The sequence below is a fragment of the Centropristis striata genome, chromosome 8 (genome assembly GCF_030273125.1).
Source record: "Centropristis striata isolate RG_2023a ecotype Rhode Island chromosome 8, C.striata_1.0, whole genome shotgun sequence".
Classification (NCBI taxonomy): domain Eukaryota; kingdom Metazoa; phylum Chordata; class Actinopteri; order Perciformes; family Serranidae; genus Centropristis; species Centropristis striata.
Window position 1 is genome coordinate 20225626 of NC_081524.1, and position 17697 is coordinate 20243322.

General features: G+C 36.6%; 1 protein-coding gene across 2 annotated transcripts; it reads right to left on the bottom strand.

The window, feature by feature from the left end:
* Nucleotides 1-688: 688 nt before the first annotated feature.
* On the bottom strand, nucleotides 689-16089 carry ica1 (islet cell autoantigen 1). 2 transcript variants are annotated; one of them, XM_059338315.1, is made up of 13 exons: nucleotides 15987-16089; nucleotides 13851-13880; nucleotides 13583-13754; nucleotides 12887-12959; nucleotides 10992-11115; nucleotides 9256-9454; nucleotides 8379-8504; nucleotides 8049-8147; nucleotides 7847-7947; nucleotides 7610-7656; nucleotides 6479-6742; nucleotides 3937-4026; nucleotides 689-1774 (listed from the first exon to the last, which is right to left on the bottom strand). In XM_059338315.1, exons 2-13 carry the CDS (start codon nucleotides 13865-13867, stop codon nucleotides 1653-1655), a joined length of 1434 nt encoding a protein of 477 aa, XP_059194298.1. In that variant the 5' UTR covers nucleotides 13868-13880; nucleotides 15987-16089; the 3' UTR covers nucleotides 689-1652. The 2 variants fall into 2 exon arrangements, with proteins under 2 accessions (XP_059194298.1, XP_059194297.1); XM_059338314.1 differs by lacking the exons at nucleotides 13851-13880; nucleotides 15987-16089 and having other exon boundaries at nucleotides 13583-13774.
* Between the last annotated feature and the right edge of the window lie 1608 nt (nucleotides 16090-17697).

Consider the following 17697-nt stretch of genomic DNA (forward strand, 5'->3'; position numbering starts at 1 on the left):
TATTGGTATGTAATCTTTTCAAAGTCCGTAGACAGACACTAATAACATCAGTATTCAGAAGCATGACACTTATGTACAAATAGGAATCCAGGTAAGGCAATCAATGTATTTGGTTATGATTTTAAATTAATGACACAAGGCTACGTTACAACAACATAAATTCACAACCAATACACTTTAAAAAGCAATCAAATCATTTGATGAGGTTCTATAATGTTGATTTCTTATTAGATTAAGGCGTTTACTCTGATATATATTCAATTTATGCAGCATTGTAGTCAAAATCAGTATAACATGATTGTTTTTTTTCTTCATGATTATCCAACTTTCCAGTTAGTTTGCCTCTGAAAACCACATATACACATTTCCCATGACAGCCAATAACTGAGCTAAATAAATAGGTTTCCAAATGATTATGAAAAACAACTTATGAATGAAAAATCTCACAATAATAAAAACGCATTGTTCATTCAGTCACACTTTTACTGGATAACAAAAACTAGGCATGCAACATGCAGTAATAAATGAGTGATATGTGTATTTTTTGTGGAATATATTCAAAAGTGGTACACAAATACAGCATGTAGCAAATTTAAAAGCATACATCTTAATAAGGAAACCCCTTGGCTCTTTGTTCGCCTGTTTAAATGTGGTCAGTGCCTGGAGCATTGAATAGATTTATGGCAGAAAAATAGATATTTTTTTAGTATTTCTCTGACTGCAGTAACTTCACTCAACATGTTGCAGTATTTTGTAAACACTTGAACTGTTGCACTGTAATCTTGTCATTATTACTTTCCTCTGTAGTTTTGCCTGTTTGCAATCTTCAGTAATGAGAATCAGAAATAAAGTGTGAATGCTACTAGAGACTACAGATTTTGCAAAAGGCAGCTAATGTCAAAGGCTTCTTGTTCCAAACTCACACTGAGGTATCCATGCTAAACATTTAAAATGTTTAACCTAAGTGAAAGAGCCAGCGAGCTTAATAAGGTCGTCTTTGTAAATGTTTCTTTTCTTTCACAATGGAAAGGACGAGAGCTTGAAGCTGTTAGTGGGACTCTTTACAGCAGCGTAATACTGCCACCATGAGAAAAAAATCAGATCAGTTTCTTTTCATTTAACAAGAGAAAATAGTTTTGTCTTCTTATGAGAAATTTAAAGACGACAGTTTTACTACAGCGTACCAGCTCTCTTTTAATAGCATCTTTTTATAATAAGTTATCAAACTACAGTATGTCATTATAATAAGGGGCCTATACTGTATATATTGCCATATCAAGGAAATCCAGCTTTTAATTATTTTTAATATAATAACTTTTTTGTCTATAGGATGAAGTAACGACTCCATTTCTAATTTATTTTATATTTTCTGACCAACAGTGAACAGCCCAGAGATATTCAGTTTACCATATATGATGAAGAAATTAGCAAATATTTGGCATTTGTGCATGAAAAATTACGGAAAGAGCTGATCCCAATATTTGTTTATCCAGTAATTGACAAAATGTTTCAGCTCTTTCTCTTCTTGAAGTCTAAAGAGAATTGCTTGCGTGGCTGATCAGATTTTTCCTCCGGTCACAGTGGCAGCTTTATTCTGCTGTAAGCCACCAAACAAAGACAAGCCATTTCAGATCACTGACGCCGAGGAAGAGCTATGCGTTGTGAAGTTCGTGTTCTGTGTCCGTTCTGCCGATCGCGTCTGGATTGGAGAGGGGGTCCAGGTCGGCAAACAGGTTGAACCACGCAGAGAGGTCTTTGGAGGCCCCCGCTTTCTCTGTGAAATGAGTTAAAGGTATATTACGTAACATTTCTGCATCAAAATTTCTAGAAACAGCCAGACCTATGTTATATAATTTGTTAAAGATGTGTAGTTGCATTATTCCCATTTTTTCCAAAAGTGCTCAAACCCAGAGAAATCTGTACTTTTATTCAGTGCTTTTCACTAGATCGCCTGTTAATCTTGTCATTTAACCTTTAAACCCCAGATAATTATTGATTTAATGTAAACTAAATAATGTCAAAGAATTCTATTTTCACACAACAGCATTTCATGGCCACACAGCAGAATGTCTTGTCATTAATTGCTGCCATTTTGCAACACTTATCAAGTAGAGACCTAATCTGATGATATATTTCCTATCGATTCAGCTTACTACACTGGCACCTACGACAACTAAATGTCTCATTCCAGCCAACAATCGAATGTGTACAGTAACGATATAACAGTGTAATAACCTTCACCATGCTCAAGTTAATATTATTATGATTGTTTTGAGTAAAAATGACAGTGCTAACCCATGATCTGCCACATAACATAAGCTCCAGTAACTGTATGGATAGTCCACTCAACTAACTAGCAAGTTAATGTTCCTTACGACTATTTATTTAGGCAAAACATGTATAAACGGTACTAAATGTAACCTGAATAAGACTTTAACCCTTGTGCACCCCTAGGTACATCTTTTGCACATTTCCATTTTAAATACTGCTGTTTCTCGCACTAGATTCTATACTAGATACTCGAGCAAAGTTGTTCTGCATTTTGTTGAACATGACTTGATTACTGTCAGACTCAAGTGAGAGGCGAGTTTACGATGCGATGATACAGTGCACTTCCTTTCTTATTACCCAGGTGTTGGTCGCACAAATAACAGATGTCATGTATTTTCCATCTTGATGGAAAACGTCTCGCCAGTTTAACGTCTATTACTGATTCCGAAGGCGGTACAGAGCCGGGATCACTTTAGTCCCCCCATTACGCCTCCGGGATGTTCAGATTGAAAGCATAATGTCACAGAGGGGTAAGTATTGTGGCTTGAAACCGAAGTCTGAAAGGGGCTGTATATGCATAGTAGGGGTGTGCCATATCGTATCGTTCATGATAATATCAGTATATTTTTTTTATGAGTAAAAAAATTGTTAACATCCCTACTTGTTACGGTATTGGCGTAAGGTTTTCCAATAATGACCTAGACTGTGGCGGCTCCAGAGTCTCATGTGCTGCGCTAACGTCACATTTCAACCTACTGAAAGTTTATCTACACTTTTCATCCCGGACCCCGTAGATGGTCATTTTTAATTATTTGCTAATACTCGAGACGAAAGAAAAAAAAAATTTATTTGGCAACTGTTGAGACTTGCCATTTACACTACATTTAGATGTATGATTGTTTTTCGTTTTTTATTTATTCATAGACTTAAAAAAAATCCTATTTTCTATATATTTTTCAGTATTTTGTAATATCGTCAAGAATATAGTTATTGCAAAAATACCCTGAAATATTGTGATATTGTTTTAGAGCCATATCGCCCAGCCCTAATGCATAGTTTGGCTCAGGCGGTAGGAAGGTTTGATCCGTTGACATCTACGTGTCAAAGTATCTTGTGCGGTTGGGTGTGTGAATGTTAATTTACTGAAGAGCAGGGGACACCTTATTGGGTAGCTTTGGCCACCAGTGTATGAATGAGTGTGTGAATGCTGATGTGTAGTGTAAAAGTGCTTTGAATGGTCGTTATGACTCGAAAAAGTGCTTTACAAATGCAATCCGTTCAGTTTATTAACTTGTCTGTTCACATTATTTCTGCTTGAAGATTTACATCTGCAATAGTGGTTGTTTTCACAATGAAAGTAACATATCCCATGATCCCACGCTACTTCCCAATGTCAAAATTCTTTTGTTATTGTTTTGACTGAGAGACCCCTAGCAGCAGAAATGACATACTTTGAACCAGACGCTATGCTAAAAATATTAACTTTCTCTTTGTCCCGTAAAAGTCTGAATGCGGCTGATATCCAAATTTATGAATGGAAACAAACCCACACATTCTTTTTCAAAGTACCCATAAACACAGGTTTCAGTTGGACACGTCTCTTTGAATATTTCTATTTTCTTTCAAGTCCTTTTCATCTGTTTTACTCATTTGGCCCAGTCCTACCTTTCACTGCTGGCTTCGAAGGGTTCTGATTGGCTCCAGATGAGGGCTCTGCTGCCTGGGCGGAGGGCTGTGGAACGATCCCGGCCCAGTCTGAAAAAACCAAGACGCAGATTTTAGATTAATCAACAAGGGACGTTTAACATGCCAAAAACACGATCCAACAAATAAATCACCACACTCTTCTCACACTGCTGATGTGGAACAATGTTGTGTAATAGACACACAAACAATCGAAACAGTTGTTGCTGCAAAAAATCACATCTGGCATTATTAGTGGTTTATTGGAGGGCTAAAAGTTGCAATTACAACTTCTGAGGTCTTGTTTCAGGCACATTTATTTTGCTTTTATCCTTTTGTGTATCTAGAAAATACAGTATGTAGCAACACCAGGGAGGACACGGAAATGTGCTGTTGATGTTGTAATTAACAAACAATCTCCAAGCTCCAAATGTAAACAAATGAGTCCAACAGGCTCAAAGGAACAAATAACCTTTTGAATCCTTTGGATATTTTTCCTCTTATAGTGTGAACTGTATTGTACCCCTCCTTTTTATTGACATTTCCTGCAAGCCCTGATGGTGAAGCAGAAATATTGAATGAATAAAACAATTCCCTCTTTGAAATTTTCTCAGTTGTCTCAGTTAAGAGTGTGACTGCAGAGTATTGGATGCATCTGAATGTGCTTGACTCATGCAGATTTGGAGATTTTATTCCTTCAAGTTTTGTTATAGCTTTGTTTTACATTCTTGGTCTCGAGCCATTTCACTTTTAATCTGCCTTTTGGGGCTGTGTGGTTAAAATCAGTTTTTTTGTTTTTGTTTTTTCTCTTCATGGACTAGGTGTTTGCCAGGATTTTCCTGATTTACTTTCCAATATTTAGGTTAAGTCGTATGGAGGTGGTGAGCTTTGGTCTCTGCTGTCCATGTGATGCTTCTTGCTTCTTGCAGGAGTGACTTCTTTGACCACTCTGCCAAAGGGCTGCACCTACTCTGTTCTTGCAAGATCTTTAATAGCAGTGAAAAATCCTCTGGTTCCTAACTTCCCAAGATCTGCCTTTTGAACAGCTCTTGGAAGTCTGCAGCACTCTTTCAATTTGAATACACATTTGTTCACCAACAGAAAAATGGATTTTGAGTATAGATCAGGTGTCTCAAGTTTTCAGAACACAGGGGTAGATTTGTAGGTGTTAAATTAGTTTTTGAGCTCACACCTGATGCTTTGCTTGCATGCTGCCAACAGTTATTTTCCACTTACAAGTCAGTCCCTGCCTGTGTTCGCTTCCACCTGCACGTACAGACTGACTTGAATTGGCTTTATTCTTGTTGACTACTTTAAAATTGTCCTCTACTTTTACCAAGTTCTGTGCATTGACACATTCCTGATTGAATTCTGTTGACTGTTCCTGCGATTACATTTTGTACATTTGGACTCCAAGCTGTAATACCAATTAAAGTAAGGCAGGTTGAATATGTTTTGACAGCTTTTTTTAAAAAAAGGCAAAGATTGATCAGGCCGAGGCTTCGTCGACCAGCTGGACTCTCAGCCTGCCTTGAAAAACTCACTACCATCTTGCCTGCCTCGGATCCCAGAGACCATATGCTCCTCCTCAACCTGTTCTTACATACGTGAGACTACTTTACTCCAGAGTTTCTTCTTTTTCTTGCACTGTACTTATTTACTACTTTACCACGCAGGAACAACTACTAAGTTTGGCGAAGAAAATGTTACGATTTTCAATTAAAAAAGGTGCAATTTTACAAAATTTTGGGCCAATATTATAACAAATACATAAAAAAAAATGGAAAAGGTACGGCAGAGTTTTAAGTCATTTAGTTGTAATGCTCTCCACATTAATTTTACATGAATTTGTCTTAGGATTCTGTGCCTAAGCCTTATAATGGTAGGGAAATCCCTGTAATTAACTAAATATTTCTAAATAAATTCAGAGAGTCTTGACTTTTCATACTAGATTGAAATATCAGCTTCCTAATTTCACCCAGGAAATACTCACTTCACACACTTTTCATGTCTTAATAGCTTAATAGTGGGTCTACTCATAACCCTCCAAGCTGGAAACAGACAAAACCAATCAACAAAACCAGACGGGGTCCTAGCAGCAGCCAGTGCCCAGACCCAGATGAAATGGAAAGTAGTTGGCAATTACCTACAGGGCAAGCAAATCTAATTGCTGTGTTATTATAGCCTCCTTCTATTACATTGACAGACGTGGGTTTGATAAGTGCTTTTAAAGCCACTTTTCTCCCTGTGTGGAAATATTTAGGTGCAACAGGAAAGAGCAGCTATTTTTCTTCACGTCAATGCCCTCATTCATGGAAAAACAATGTTATTTAGTTTGCAGGCATATTCAATTCACCAAAGTACTTAAATTGAATTGAGATAATGGTGGCTAATTTTGGTGTTTTAGCTTGAAGAGAATGTTAGAAAGTGAAGTGGTCTCTTTTGCACCTATGCACCCTTTCTCTGGTTCATTCTTCTCTGGTTCACACAAGCACAAATGCACAGAGTAGTTGTATGTTCTGACCTGAGGGGCAAGACTCCGGATTATTTAAAGTCTGGTCCAGCAGCTGAGACGGTAGAAAGAAGGAGTCTTCCTTCTGCTGGGCCTCTGCTACTCTACCGGATGCTGCACTCGTTTCATCCTTGGTGTCTCCGAACACTTCTGTCCACTCTCGAGAGAAGTCACCCTCGTCCACAGACATGGTGCCCAGGATCTCGTTCAGTAAGGCCATGCTGTCCTTCTCCTCCCCCTCTAACTCTGGATAGGCACAGAGAGAGTTCTCATTTCCTAGAATGATCAGGCAGAGCGATCAGAGGACTGAAAGAACAATGCATAAATACAACTACAAAATAGTAATGTTACTGATTATTTCCCTGTCATTTGGCCTCTTAGAGCTGTATCTCTGGGTTCGTTTTACATTGCTTTTGTAAATGTGAGTTATCCTAATATTTAAAAATGAACAAGAGCTGAAACAATTAGTCAATTGGTGTGGACGATGTTGGGCTCATTGGTAGATGTCTGTTAGGCAAATATTATCATTGTCTAAGTGTAAGACTGAATATCTTTGGGTTTTGGGCTGTATGTCAGATGAAAAAAACACAACTTTAAGATGTCACATTAGTACAAAACAGGATCTGGGCCAGGTAGGAGAAAAAAATAATCAGTTCATCAATAATTATCATATTTTTTTCCCATCAAGAATTATTTCCCTACTATTACTATTGAAAAAAATATTCAGGTTTTATTTCCTTTTTTCTCTTGATATGAGGCCTAATTTTGTGTACTTGACTAAAATTGACCAATAATAATGACAAAAATATGAAAATTATATATTAATCTGTTGGTCATGAGTTGGTGAAAAAAAAGTTGGTAATAATTTTTTTTCTACATGTCTTAAAACCAGTCTAATGTCATGGGGTGCTTTTTGACCCCTGAGGAGCACAGGTGCTATAAAAATGTATAAAACACATAAATAAAAAAAAACTCACAAAATTTATATTATCTATGAAGGATGCAGAGGGACACGTGCTGAAAATTTCAAGCAATTCTATGAAAGTTAACCTATATTAATCGTATGTTGAAAATGATTTGGGGTCAAAAAGGACCCCAAGAGTACAGGAGGGTTAAAATATTTTTAAATAACCAGTATTTTACCTTCTCTGGTTCTATCACTGGTGTTTTCATTCTCTAGTGAGATGAGTCTGTAAATAAGATCACAAAAGATCAGTTTATAACATTTTATGCAGATATAAAGCAGCAGGTGTGTAGAGATACGGTGTTTACATTCAGTAGAGACTGGTTCAGTATTTAGTAAACATTCTCCGTTTCCACTGGTGGCATACACATGTTTGGTCTACCTGCATGAGTATAGATAAGGAGGAGATAACTCACTGGTCGTCTGTGGTCTCGGCTTGCTTTCCGTCTTCGGCCTCTGCTTTCATTTTCTTCTTTCCCTTCTTCTTAGCCAGCTTGTCCATTGGGCCTTGTAAGGTCTGAGAGAATATCAGATTATAGTTACTGGCCAGTTCTTGACATGTAGAACTGCTTTGTCTGAATTCAGATCTCGTCTGTACTGGTCAAAGGGTTCTCTGACCTTAAGAGTGGAGAACTCATAATGCTGACAGCCCTTGAAGCTCTCATGTATGGCTGCCATAGTGTGGGATGTCTTCTCCCAGAAGTGCAAAAGTGTTGTCTGAAACAAAGGAACAAGCACAGGCCACAGAGTCAGCCAGTTGTGGTTGAAATGATTCCAGCAATTCGTTTGTCCCTTGTGTCTCATTTCTTGGTCTGACTGTTAAATCTCCATGCAGTGTTTTTGTTCTTTTCATGTTTGTCTTCCTTCCTGGCTTGTGGCAGAGCAGCTGAAAAACACCCTATTTAAGCTCAATGAAGTGCATGCAAACAATCTGGGTTTGTGGTGTACCTGGTATGTGGTTAAAATATGAGAGAGGAGGTTGCAGCGGCTGGCTCCCAGCAGGTCCACCTTCTGGCAGACGTCGTTCTTCAGTTTGTCAAAGCTTGTTTTGGTTGTGCGCACCTGGGCCTGAACCTGAGATGTAAAGTGGATAAGAAAAATAAAGATCAGCACCCAGTATTATGTATCGCACAGGTTTGAACAGTAAAAACACAAACACTGGAGTTCAAGTTAGTGCAAGTGTAAGCAGGAGAGGAAATTCTTGATACTTGCATTATGGTTTAAACCACTGGACCAACATTTGATGGTGTGTTCTGCCCTCTAGTGGCATTATTAGTAACTTTTATTTTCCTGCTCTGTGCTGCTTGCTGTGGCAGGAAATTAGGGCTGAAATGATTAGTCAGTTACTCGGTTAGTTGATGATTTTTAAACAGTCTTGATCACTGACTATCTATTGGTGTGAAACAAGACATAAAGATGACTCCTTCGGGCTCTTCGAGCTTTGTGAAGGACATTTTCCACAGATTACTGACATTTTTTAGACAAAACATTTAATTGAAAAAATAATTGACAGATTAGTTAAAGATGAAGTGGATAGCTTGTTGGAACAGTCTGGGCAGGTTTGCAATTAATTTTCATCAAAAGCACAATTAACATTTATGTTATTGTTGTGTACAAATATAGTTCCTTGTATTTGTACTGGTTTATTGTAGTTTTTCACACAAGACATAGCAGGAAAAAGCAACCAATAACAATATTGGAGCATTAAAAGACCACATGAAATGCAGCTATTTAATTATTAGTGGTAACTAACTACTTATCATTAGTTACACCTGCTGTGACAATTCTTCTGATTCTGAACGCTGCACCGTGTGACAAAACAAACCTTGCGAAATTTCTCCATCTGTTTGTGAGTATCTGGGTCGAGCTCCTGAGACACGTCCTTCATCCAAAGCAGCGCGCCGCGGTACTCAGTCCTGGACTGCTCCATCCGGTTCACCGTCAGCCACGTGTCGGAGATCGCTCGGTAGCGAAATGTTTCGACCTCCTGGTACAAACGGCACAGAGGATTCCTCAGAGCCAATCTGTACAGAATGTAGTGTTAAATGAAGTATTGAGATGCTGCATGTGATAAGTTTGACATTAGGATTAGACATTACTAGATTGTCTAAATCAATCTTTGGGCGTCCTGACCTTTACAGTGTATAAGACAGTCTGCTAAATAATTTGAAGTCACAAAGAGAAAATGCTCTTCTAACCCCAGCAGGGGAAAAGAAAATGCCATCAACCTACTTTTTTGTTTGATCATCTCAGTAAAGAAACAAAGCAAACTCAAAAGTAGAAAGCTTCTCGGAGAGCAGAGACCCACCGAGGCCATGCCCTACTTCGCAATTTTAACGAAAGTGAAATAAAAATTGTGTATCTGCCCTGTGATATGGATCTGCTCTGGAACTAAATGAGTTTTGCCTTTTCCTCTGCTTCACTCTTCCACCAAGCTTCATGAAATTCGGGCCAGTAGTTTGTCCGTAATCATGCAACAAACCTAAACAAAAAAACAAAACCTCCTTGGAGGAAATAATGCAGTAAAGTAGTAATATCTCGGATCCTGGTCTCACAGGAATCCGTGAAATAGCCACGGATTCGCTTAACTCAAAGTCCGTGGGATAGCCACGGAATCATTCAAATTTCAAATTTCCGTGAAACTGACACGGATTTCGCTACAATGCAAGTTAATGCATTGTAAAGTCATATCCCGTGGCTATTCCATGGATATTTTTTCCTATTGGTTTGTGTCCAAGTCACGTGACTTTCAAGGTTCCGGCGGTCAGAACAAAAAACATGGCGGACAGTTCTCTCATTTTTAGTGAAAAAATCAATATTTTGACTTGCCCAACAAACTGCACCTTGAAAGGAAAACCAATTGAGCACTGCAAGCAGCAGCCACATGCTGGTTTAGGAAAAGGGACACTGGAGCGAGACACTGGAGGAAGAGAGAAGACTTGAGCCTGGCCTTGTGTTTCCCACACCACCACTTTTGTATATACACCTTTTTAAAAACCCTGAACAAACTACCTGGAGTGGGCTGGCAGTCTCAAGGACGAGACAAACGAGTAAGCAGTCCGTCCCAAGGCGTGGACAAGGAGGCTGGGTGAGTGTGAAAACACAGCACAGACCCTCTCAGCTATAGGGCAGAATCCCACTCACCCAGACAAGTATAGGTCTCACTATCCAAGTTACTGCATCACGCAGGGAAAGGAGATCAGCTTTTGTATATTATTTGCTAGGCTAGCCTTTAGTTGCTGTGTGTTTTGAGATATGAGCCAAGGTTGGCTTAGCAATTATAACAGTAACACAATTTCTTTTGTCACGTTATGATAACGTAAAGCTTCACTTAAGTCTTATCAGTCAGTATGTGGGGTTGTTTTTACTAATTGTGACAGATTCAGAATCAAATAAATTAAATCCTCATTTTTAAGAGTACCTCTTGCTGAACATTTCCTAGGCTTTTTACATAAGTTCTAGTTCACCGATAACTTTCGCATGAATTATCTGGATGCGTCTTAAGGATGTAGTGTACATCTGTCATGCATGCATTGATGATTTATTTTGCATGCTGCCTACCTCTGTTGGGAGGAGAAGCAGAGTGCTTTCCCAGTGGCCTGCATGATCTTTCCAGCCCTGGTTTTGTCCTGTGAGCCCTGTGAGCGCAGGAAACGACCCAGCTCGTTCTCCTCTTGGGAAAGGACTGAATAGTAGAGATGAAGAATGTAGACTTAAGATTCAATCTCTCACAAACTAACAAACAAAAACAGTGTGCAAGTTAAATCAGATAACATGAAACTTTATCATCCAGATTGGGCAGAGGATTGACAGCTTATTGTGTTTTGTAATTAATTGTTGTTGTTTTTTAATTATACGATTGTATAATTCTAGAAATACAATTTTGCATAATTTATAATATATTTAAATAATTATTTTCATTATATTACTAAGCAATATAGCATTTTAACCACTCAGCCACAACAACTTACATTCACTTACATTCAAGTATCAAGATCTCTTACTTTAGTAAAAGTACTAATTCCACACTGTGAAATTACTCCACTACTGTAAAAGTCCTGCATTCAAAACTTAAGTAAAAGAACAAAAGTATCGGCATCAAAATGTACTTAAAGTATCAAGTAAAAGTACTCGTTATGCAGAATGGACCCACTTAGATTCCAGTACATATTCTAAATATATTATTCGATTTTTTGTGTTGATGCATTTATGTATACAGCGTTATCATTTTGTAAAGATAGAGCCCCTTTTAACTACTTAATATGCTGTTATGATGTTTAATTACAAAAAATGTCTATTGGTGAGGTTTTTCCTGCTAATCTTGATCTGTAAAGTAAACTAAAGCTGTCAGCTAAATGTAGTGGAGTAAAAAGTACAATATTTGCCTCAACATCTTGTATAATAGAAGTATAAAGTTATATAAAATGGAAATACTCAAGTAAAGTACAAGTACCTCAAAATTGTACTCAAGTACAGTACTTGAATAAAGTACTTAGTTACATTCCAGCACTCGGTTACTCTTACCTCAGTTTATATGAAGTTAAGTTGAATAAATGCTACACTTACACTTCAATTCACATCAACTTTGTTAATCGAGAACAAAGCCCAGTTGTTGTTGTTCTTTTAAGATTTTTTGGGGGGATTTTTTTTGCCTTTATTCTATAGTACAGCCCAAGATAGACAGAAAAGAGAGAGAGAGATAGTGGGTGATATGCATCAAAGTGCTGCAGGTCGAGATTGAATCCTGGCCACTGCGGCAAGAACTCAGCCTGCGTTCAAGGGGCACAGGCCTTACAAGGTGAGCGAGAACACCGTGGCACCCTGTAGGACTGTTTTTGTGTGTTATTTTATATCCACATGACAGCTCGTTCTTCACTTCCTGCAGAAGTACCTCCACTTCAGAAGTATTGCACTTGGAGTCCAGTGCTCCACTCTCTCAGACTTTTTAATTTTTAATTTTGACTTTCTTGACTTTTCTTTTCAGTTTCTGTGTCTGCACGTGACTGCAGTTTCTTGCCCTTTTTATGGGGAATGGCTCGGCATCTACTTGTGCTAATTAGGATCAGCTAACACACTTTTAACCTACAAAGAAATGGGATTCAGCGTCATAACAACACATGTACAAACAATTTGGTGGTTTAAGAACAATGTGAATCTGACAGACACTTGGGACATTTCTTAAGAACCAATTTAAGATTAAATTAGGAAGATATTGGTGAATGAGTTCAAATATTTTGCAGGGCACCTCCCGGGGGAGTGGCTGGTGACATATTGGATGATCATGTTTTTGTGTCTGATGATAAAGTCTGTTGTAAATTAGATCATATTTACATGCTACAACCCCTAAATTAAGCATTTAATGCATTACGTTTCTGGAATCTGAACTTCCATGTAAACCCACTCTTTGGACAGTTCATACTTTATTATCATGGTTTTTATTTCTGCCAGATACTTACAGCAGATCCTCCTCTGGTACTGCTCGATGACCTTTAGCAGCTCCATGCATGTTCTCTGGATAGAGTGGAAGACCTGCAGAGTTGAAAAAAATGTAGCGTAAACACAAAACGCCCGATTACTGTGAAAGTTATTTTCAGTTGGGTAAAAGTTGTCTAGTACATTGCCTGAACTTGCTGCAAGTTATTTTCGAGAAGACACATATTGTATATATAGTTTAGGTGATAATATTTTATTGATTTTTAAAAAAACTTCATAAACAACTTCTGATGTAATGCAACACTAAAGCTTTCATGAGGTCAAAAAAAAAAACTATTAAAATGTCTTATCACGGCTTAAAAACCCAAGTTCTGCTCTGATATTTAAATATCCAGTTTATCACGATGCTTACCGAGGCCCTGGCCTAAATTAAAGGCTGGATGTTCCGGCTTTTATGAGGTATCGATTTCAGCCATTAAATTCACTTCACTCCTGAAATGGAGGCATAGATGATGGGGGCTGCACAGGCAGCCTAATGTACGTTTTAAGCCTCAAGCAAATTCTGCCATCGTGTGAATCAAAAAGCCATTTTAGTCAGTGCGGAGGCTGCCCGAGGGAAACGAACTCTTCTTAATGCTTCTGTGATGCGACTGCAGCCTGACTTTCTTTTCCCTGAGTCACTTAACATGCAGTCAAACTACCAACGGTCTCATGCTCACCTCTAGCTTGCCGTCCAGATCTGCATCTGATGCCACCACATGTTCGTCCTCTTTCTTCCCTGTGACCTTGATGAGCGTCTGCTTGGTTTTCCAGTACTTCTGCTGGAACTTGTTCACCACAGACGAGTCTTGGCTTTGGATGAAGCGGTCCAGATAGTCCTGGGGGTAGCCACTGCAATGACACAAAGACATTGGACCGGTGTTGTTGTGACTGGAGCTTTCTTACTCTATAAACTGACTGAGGATAAACACAGAAGTGTATACTCACAAATTTCCTCCCTCCATTTTTGGAGATGACCTGTGGAGAAAGTACAGCAACATGAAGAATAAAGTGATTTGTGAAAAAATATCAAAAGTTTAAGCCTCATTTGGTTACTTTCTCTAAAGAAAACATTGTAAATGACAGTTCAAACTCTTACAATAATGCCTGTTTTTATAGTTTCTTTCTACGATTAACGGTGTATTTTTGGTGATTTTTTTTCCCCAGTCATATTTTATTAATATTTACATGAACAGACCGCTCATATCATGCCAAATACACAGAATAATAATGCACATGGGTTACATCACCACACTTTAGGATCATCATGTGATTGTTTGCATTAGAATCATATCAAACAGAAGATGTTAAACAATCTTTGACTTATTTGTGAAGACAAGATGCAGGCGCCCTTTCTGCAATAGATAATCAGATCATTCATCATCAAAACATTGTTGTTACCCATTATAATAGCACTAGCATGTTCCATAGGAGAAACCTTAAAGTTTCTCTGTACCGTTGTGTAACCAAGGGAGGCTTTAATTAATTTATTAAAAGAGAGAATACTTTTCAAGCAGGAGCTGGGTGATGGGGTTCAATAGGGTTAAATAGAGCATATCTGATACTTTAGTTTTGGGGTCTATCCCGATATTGGGGAGTAATAAATGCTGATATTGGTATATTGGACGATATCGTGTGTATATATTCATGTAGCATTACTGGGCCAAGTAGTTTCTTGAGATTTATGTTCCAAAATGCAAATGTTGCTTTTTTTCTTGACACCAGCTTCTAGTTTGCTACAGGGAGTTTAGTTTGTGTCCCGTGTGTTGGAAGAATTGTATTGTTGTTGTTATATTATAGTGTTCATTCTAGTGTATCACTGAGAAAAGCTTTGTTTCTTTTTGTGCTGCCTGCCATCGCATTGAAGTTTATCCAGCAGAGCATGCTCTATATATACCTATACTATGTGATGAAACCAGTTCTTGGTAAACCCAAATATCTTTTTCTGCATTATTTGATCTCAAAAAAACAAACAAAAGTTTTATATTGCAGCATATTAGACGGTATTTATGCCAATATATTTATTCCTGGTGGGCCAATATTTGCTGATAAAATCTGGTCAAATGCAAGTAAAGTGTAAAGTATCTCAGAATTGTGTGTAAGTACAGTTCTTGGGTAAATATACTTGGATACCTTTCACAATTGAACCCCTTTAGCACTTTAGTAAAAGTAGCAATACTTCAGTGTAAAAGTAACCAACAACTAAATTCAGAATGACTTAAGTAAATGTACCTTCAAAACCAAAATTACAAGCCATCATATGCAGATTGGCCTATTTCAGAATAATGTATATAGTGTTGATTTATAATTATTGATGCATTAATATTTACATTACATTATGTTGAAGTTAGTGAAGGTGGGACTTATTAAATTTATTACATACATTTATTTCATCAAAATGTATGTATTGATATGTTGTTTTCTTAATTTATAAAAATAAATGTTGTGAAATAAAAAATACACTTTTTGATTCTCAATTATAGTTTAATAGAAATATAAACTAGCAAAACAAATGCAAAAGGCGTAGAAATTCTTTAAAAATGGTAAAAGTTAATGTTAGTTAGTGCCTGGAGCACATTAAGGTGTGATCTGGTCCTATCAGTCATATTAAGGTGTGTTATTTGTATTTCCATCCCTCCCAGCTGCCTTCAAACATTAACCAGAAAACATTTCAACACCACACAAGAATTTCAGCTTCTGGGGGAAAATGTAAAACAACACTGATGTTTCCCAGAAGTGCATCAGCAGCAGCTGTCCATCAGGTGATGGCATGAATAATTAATAATTTTTACGTACATCTCGCGCATCACGACTCATTTTAATGTGATGGTTTCTGATGCGATAAACGCGAAACCTTCATAATAAAGGAGACATGCATTGTGATCGATATGCGCTTCTATGTGAATTAACCAGCGCATGTACACGTATATGAATTATGATTACAATACATCCGCACTAGAATAAACACAACGCCTGACTCACTGCACTGTGCGGAAACCAAGCGTTGCCATTTCATATCGCACAAACATCACATTATAAATGAGCAAATGTCAAAATAAAGGCACAGTACGTTCGCACACGTACCTGATAAGATGTATTTAAAAATAAATGCTCCTTATATTCCTCCCATCGCTGCTCAGACTGCAGCTCCGGCTGAAGGGCCTACTGGACTATATGTGTGTGTGTGTGTGTGTGTGTACACACACAGCTGCTCATTCACCTCAGCACGCAGCGCCGCTGACGTCATCCAGGGTGCGCTCCCCGCTGCTGCCTCGCGATGTTTGTCTCGTGCAAACAGATATAAATGATATATAAACACTAATTGCCTCGTGCACAGCGGGCTGTTTGAGTGGGCCATTGTGCAAACTGGTTTCATGTTTGTAGACCAGGAAACAATGATGGAAAGATCCATAGATTAATTAGAGTAACAAAGCAATAATAATAATAATAATAATAATGCCAATGGTAATAATAATCATGACTATAACAATAAAATGTAATGGAAAATGGATAACATAACTATAATTATTAACAAAATATTTATATGTATAATAATAATAATAATACTGACACCAAAATAATAATAATAATAATAATAATAATAATAATAACACCAAAATAATTATAATAATAATGCCAATAGTAATTATAATCATGACAATAACAATGATATGTATTGGAAAATGGATACCATAACTATAATAATTAACAAAATATTTATATGCATAATAATAATAATAATACTGACACCAAAATAATAATAATAATAATTGTAGTAATAATAATAATGACAATAACATGACTATGATAATTAACAAAATATTCATATGTATAATAATACTACTACTAATAATAATGCCAATAGTAATAATCATCACTATAATAATAATATGTAATTGAAAATGGATAACATAACTATAATAATTAACAAAATATTTATATGCATAATAATACTGACACCAAAATAATAATAATAATAATAATAATTGTAATAATAATAATGACAATAACAATAATAAGTAACAAAATATATACACGGTCAGCCATAAAGTTGGAATGATTTTTTTTCCCAGACACAATTCATTGTGATATGTTTGGAAGTGGTTGTTTGGGTTTTGAGAAGATATAAACTTTATCTGTCAATAATAAATCACATTGTCACAATCATTTCATGGAAAGAGGTAAAAATATTTTATTCCAACTTTATGGCTGACCGTGTATATTAATATTATAATAATAATAGTAAAATAATCATTGACACCAATATAACAATAATTGCTAATGAAAAATAGACAAATAATTATAATTATAATTAAAATAATAAATATAATAATAAAAAATAAAAATTGCAATATGAATAATAATAGCAAATTGAATAAATAAATAAATTTAAATTATACCTCACTTTGCAAAACAAAGTTATAAAGTGCACATGGTACAACCAGGATTAAAAATATGTTAATACTGCTATGAGGCTAATAGCATCAGACAAATAAAATAATCTAAAACACACATTTAAATATCCAATAAAGGGGTTGTCTTTTGTACAGTAACGTTACAAATAAGATGAAATTTAAAAAAGCCTTTATTGATCCCAAAAGTGTTAAATCTCTGTGTTGCAGCAGCACAAGGACAGAATAATGATTAAGTAACAATACTGTGTTTGTCCATGTTAATATAAAAAAATATAATATATATAGTAATAAATAAGCATGTAAACATAATATAGCACCGGATAATATGTTTAATAGTATAGTAAGATGACATATATTGTCACATAATATACTAACACAAT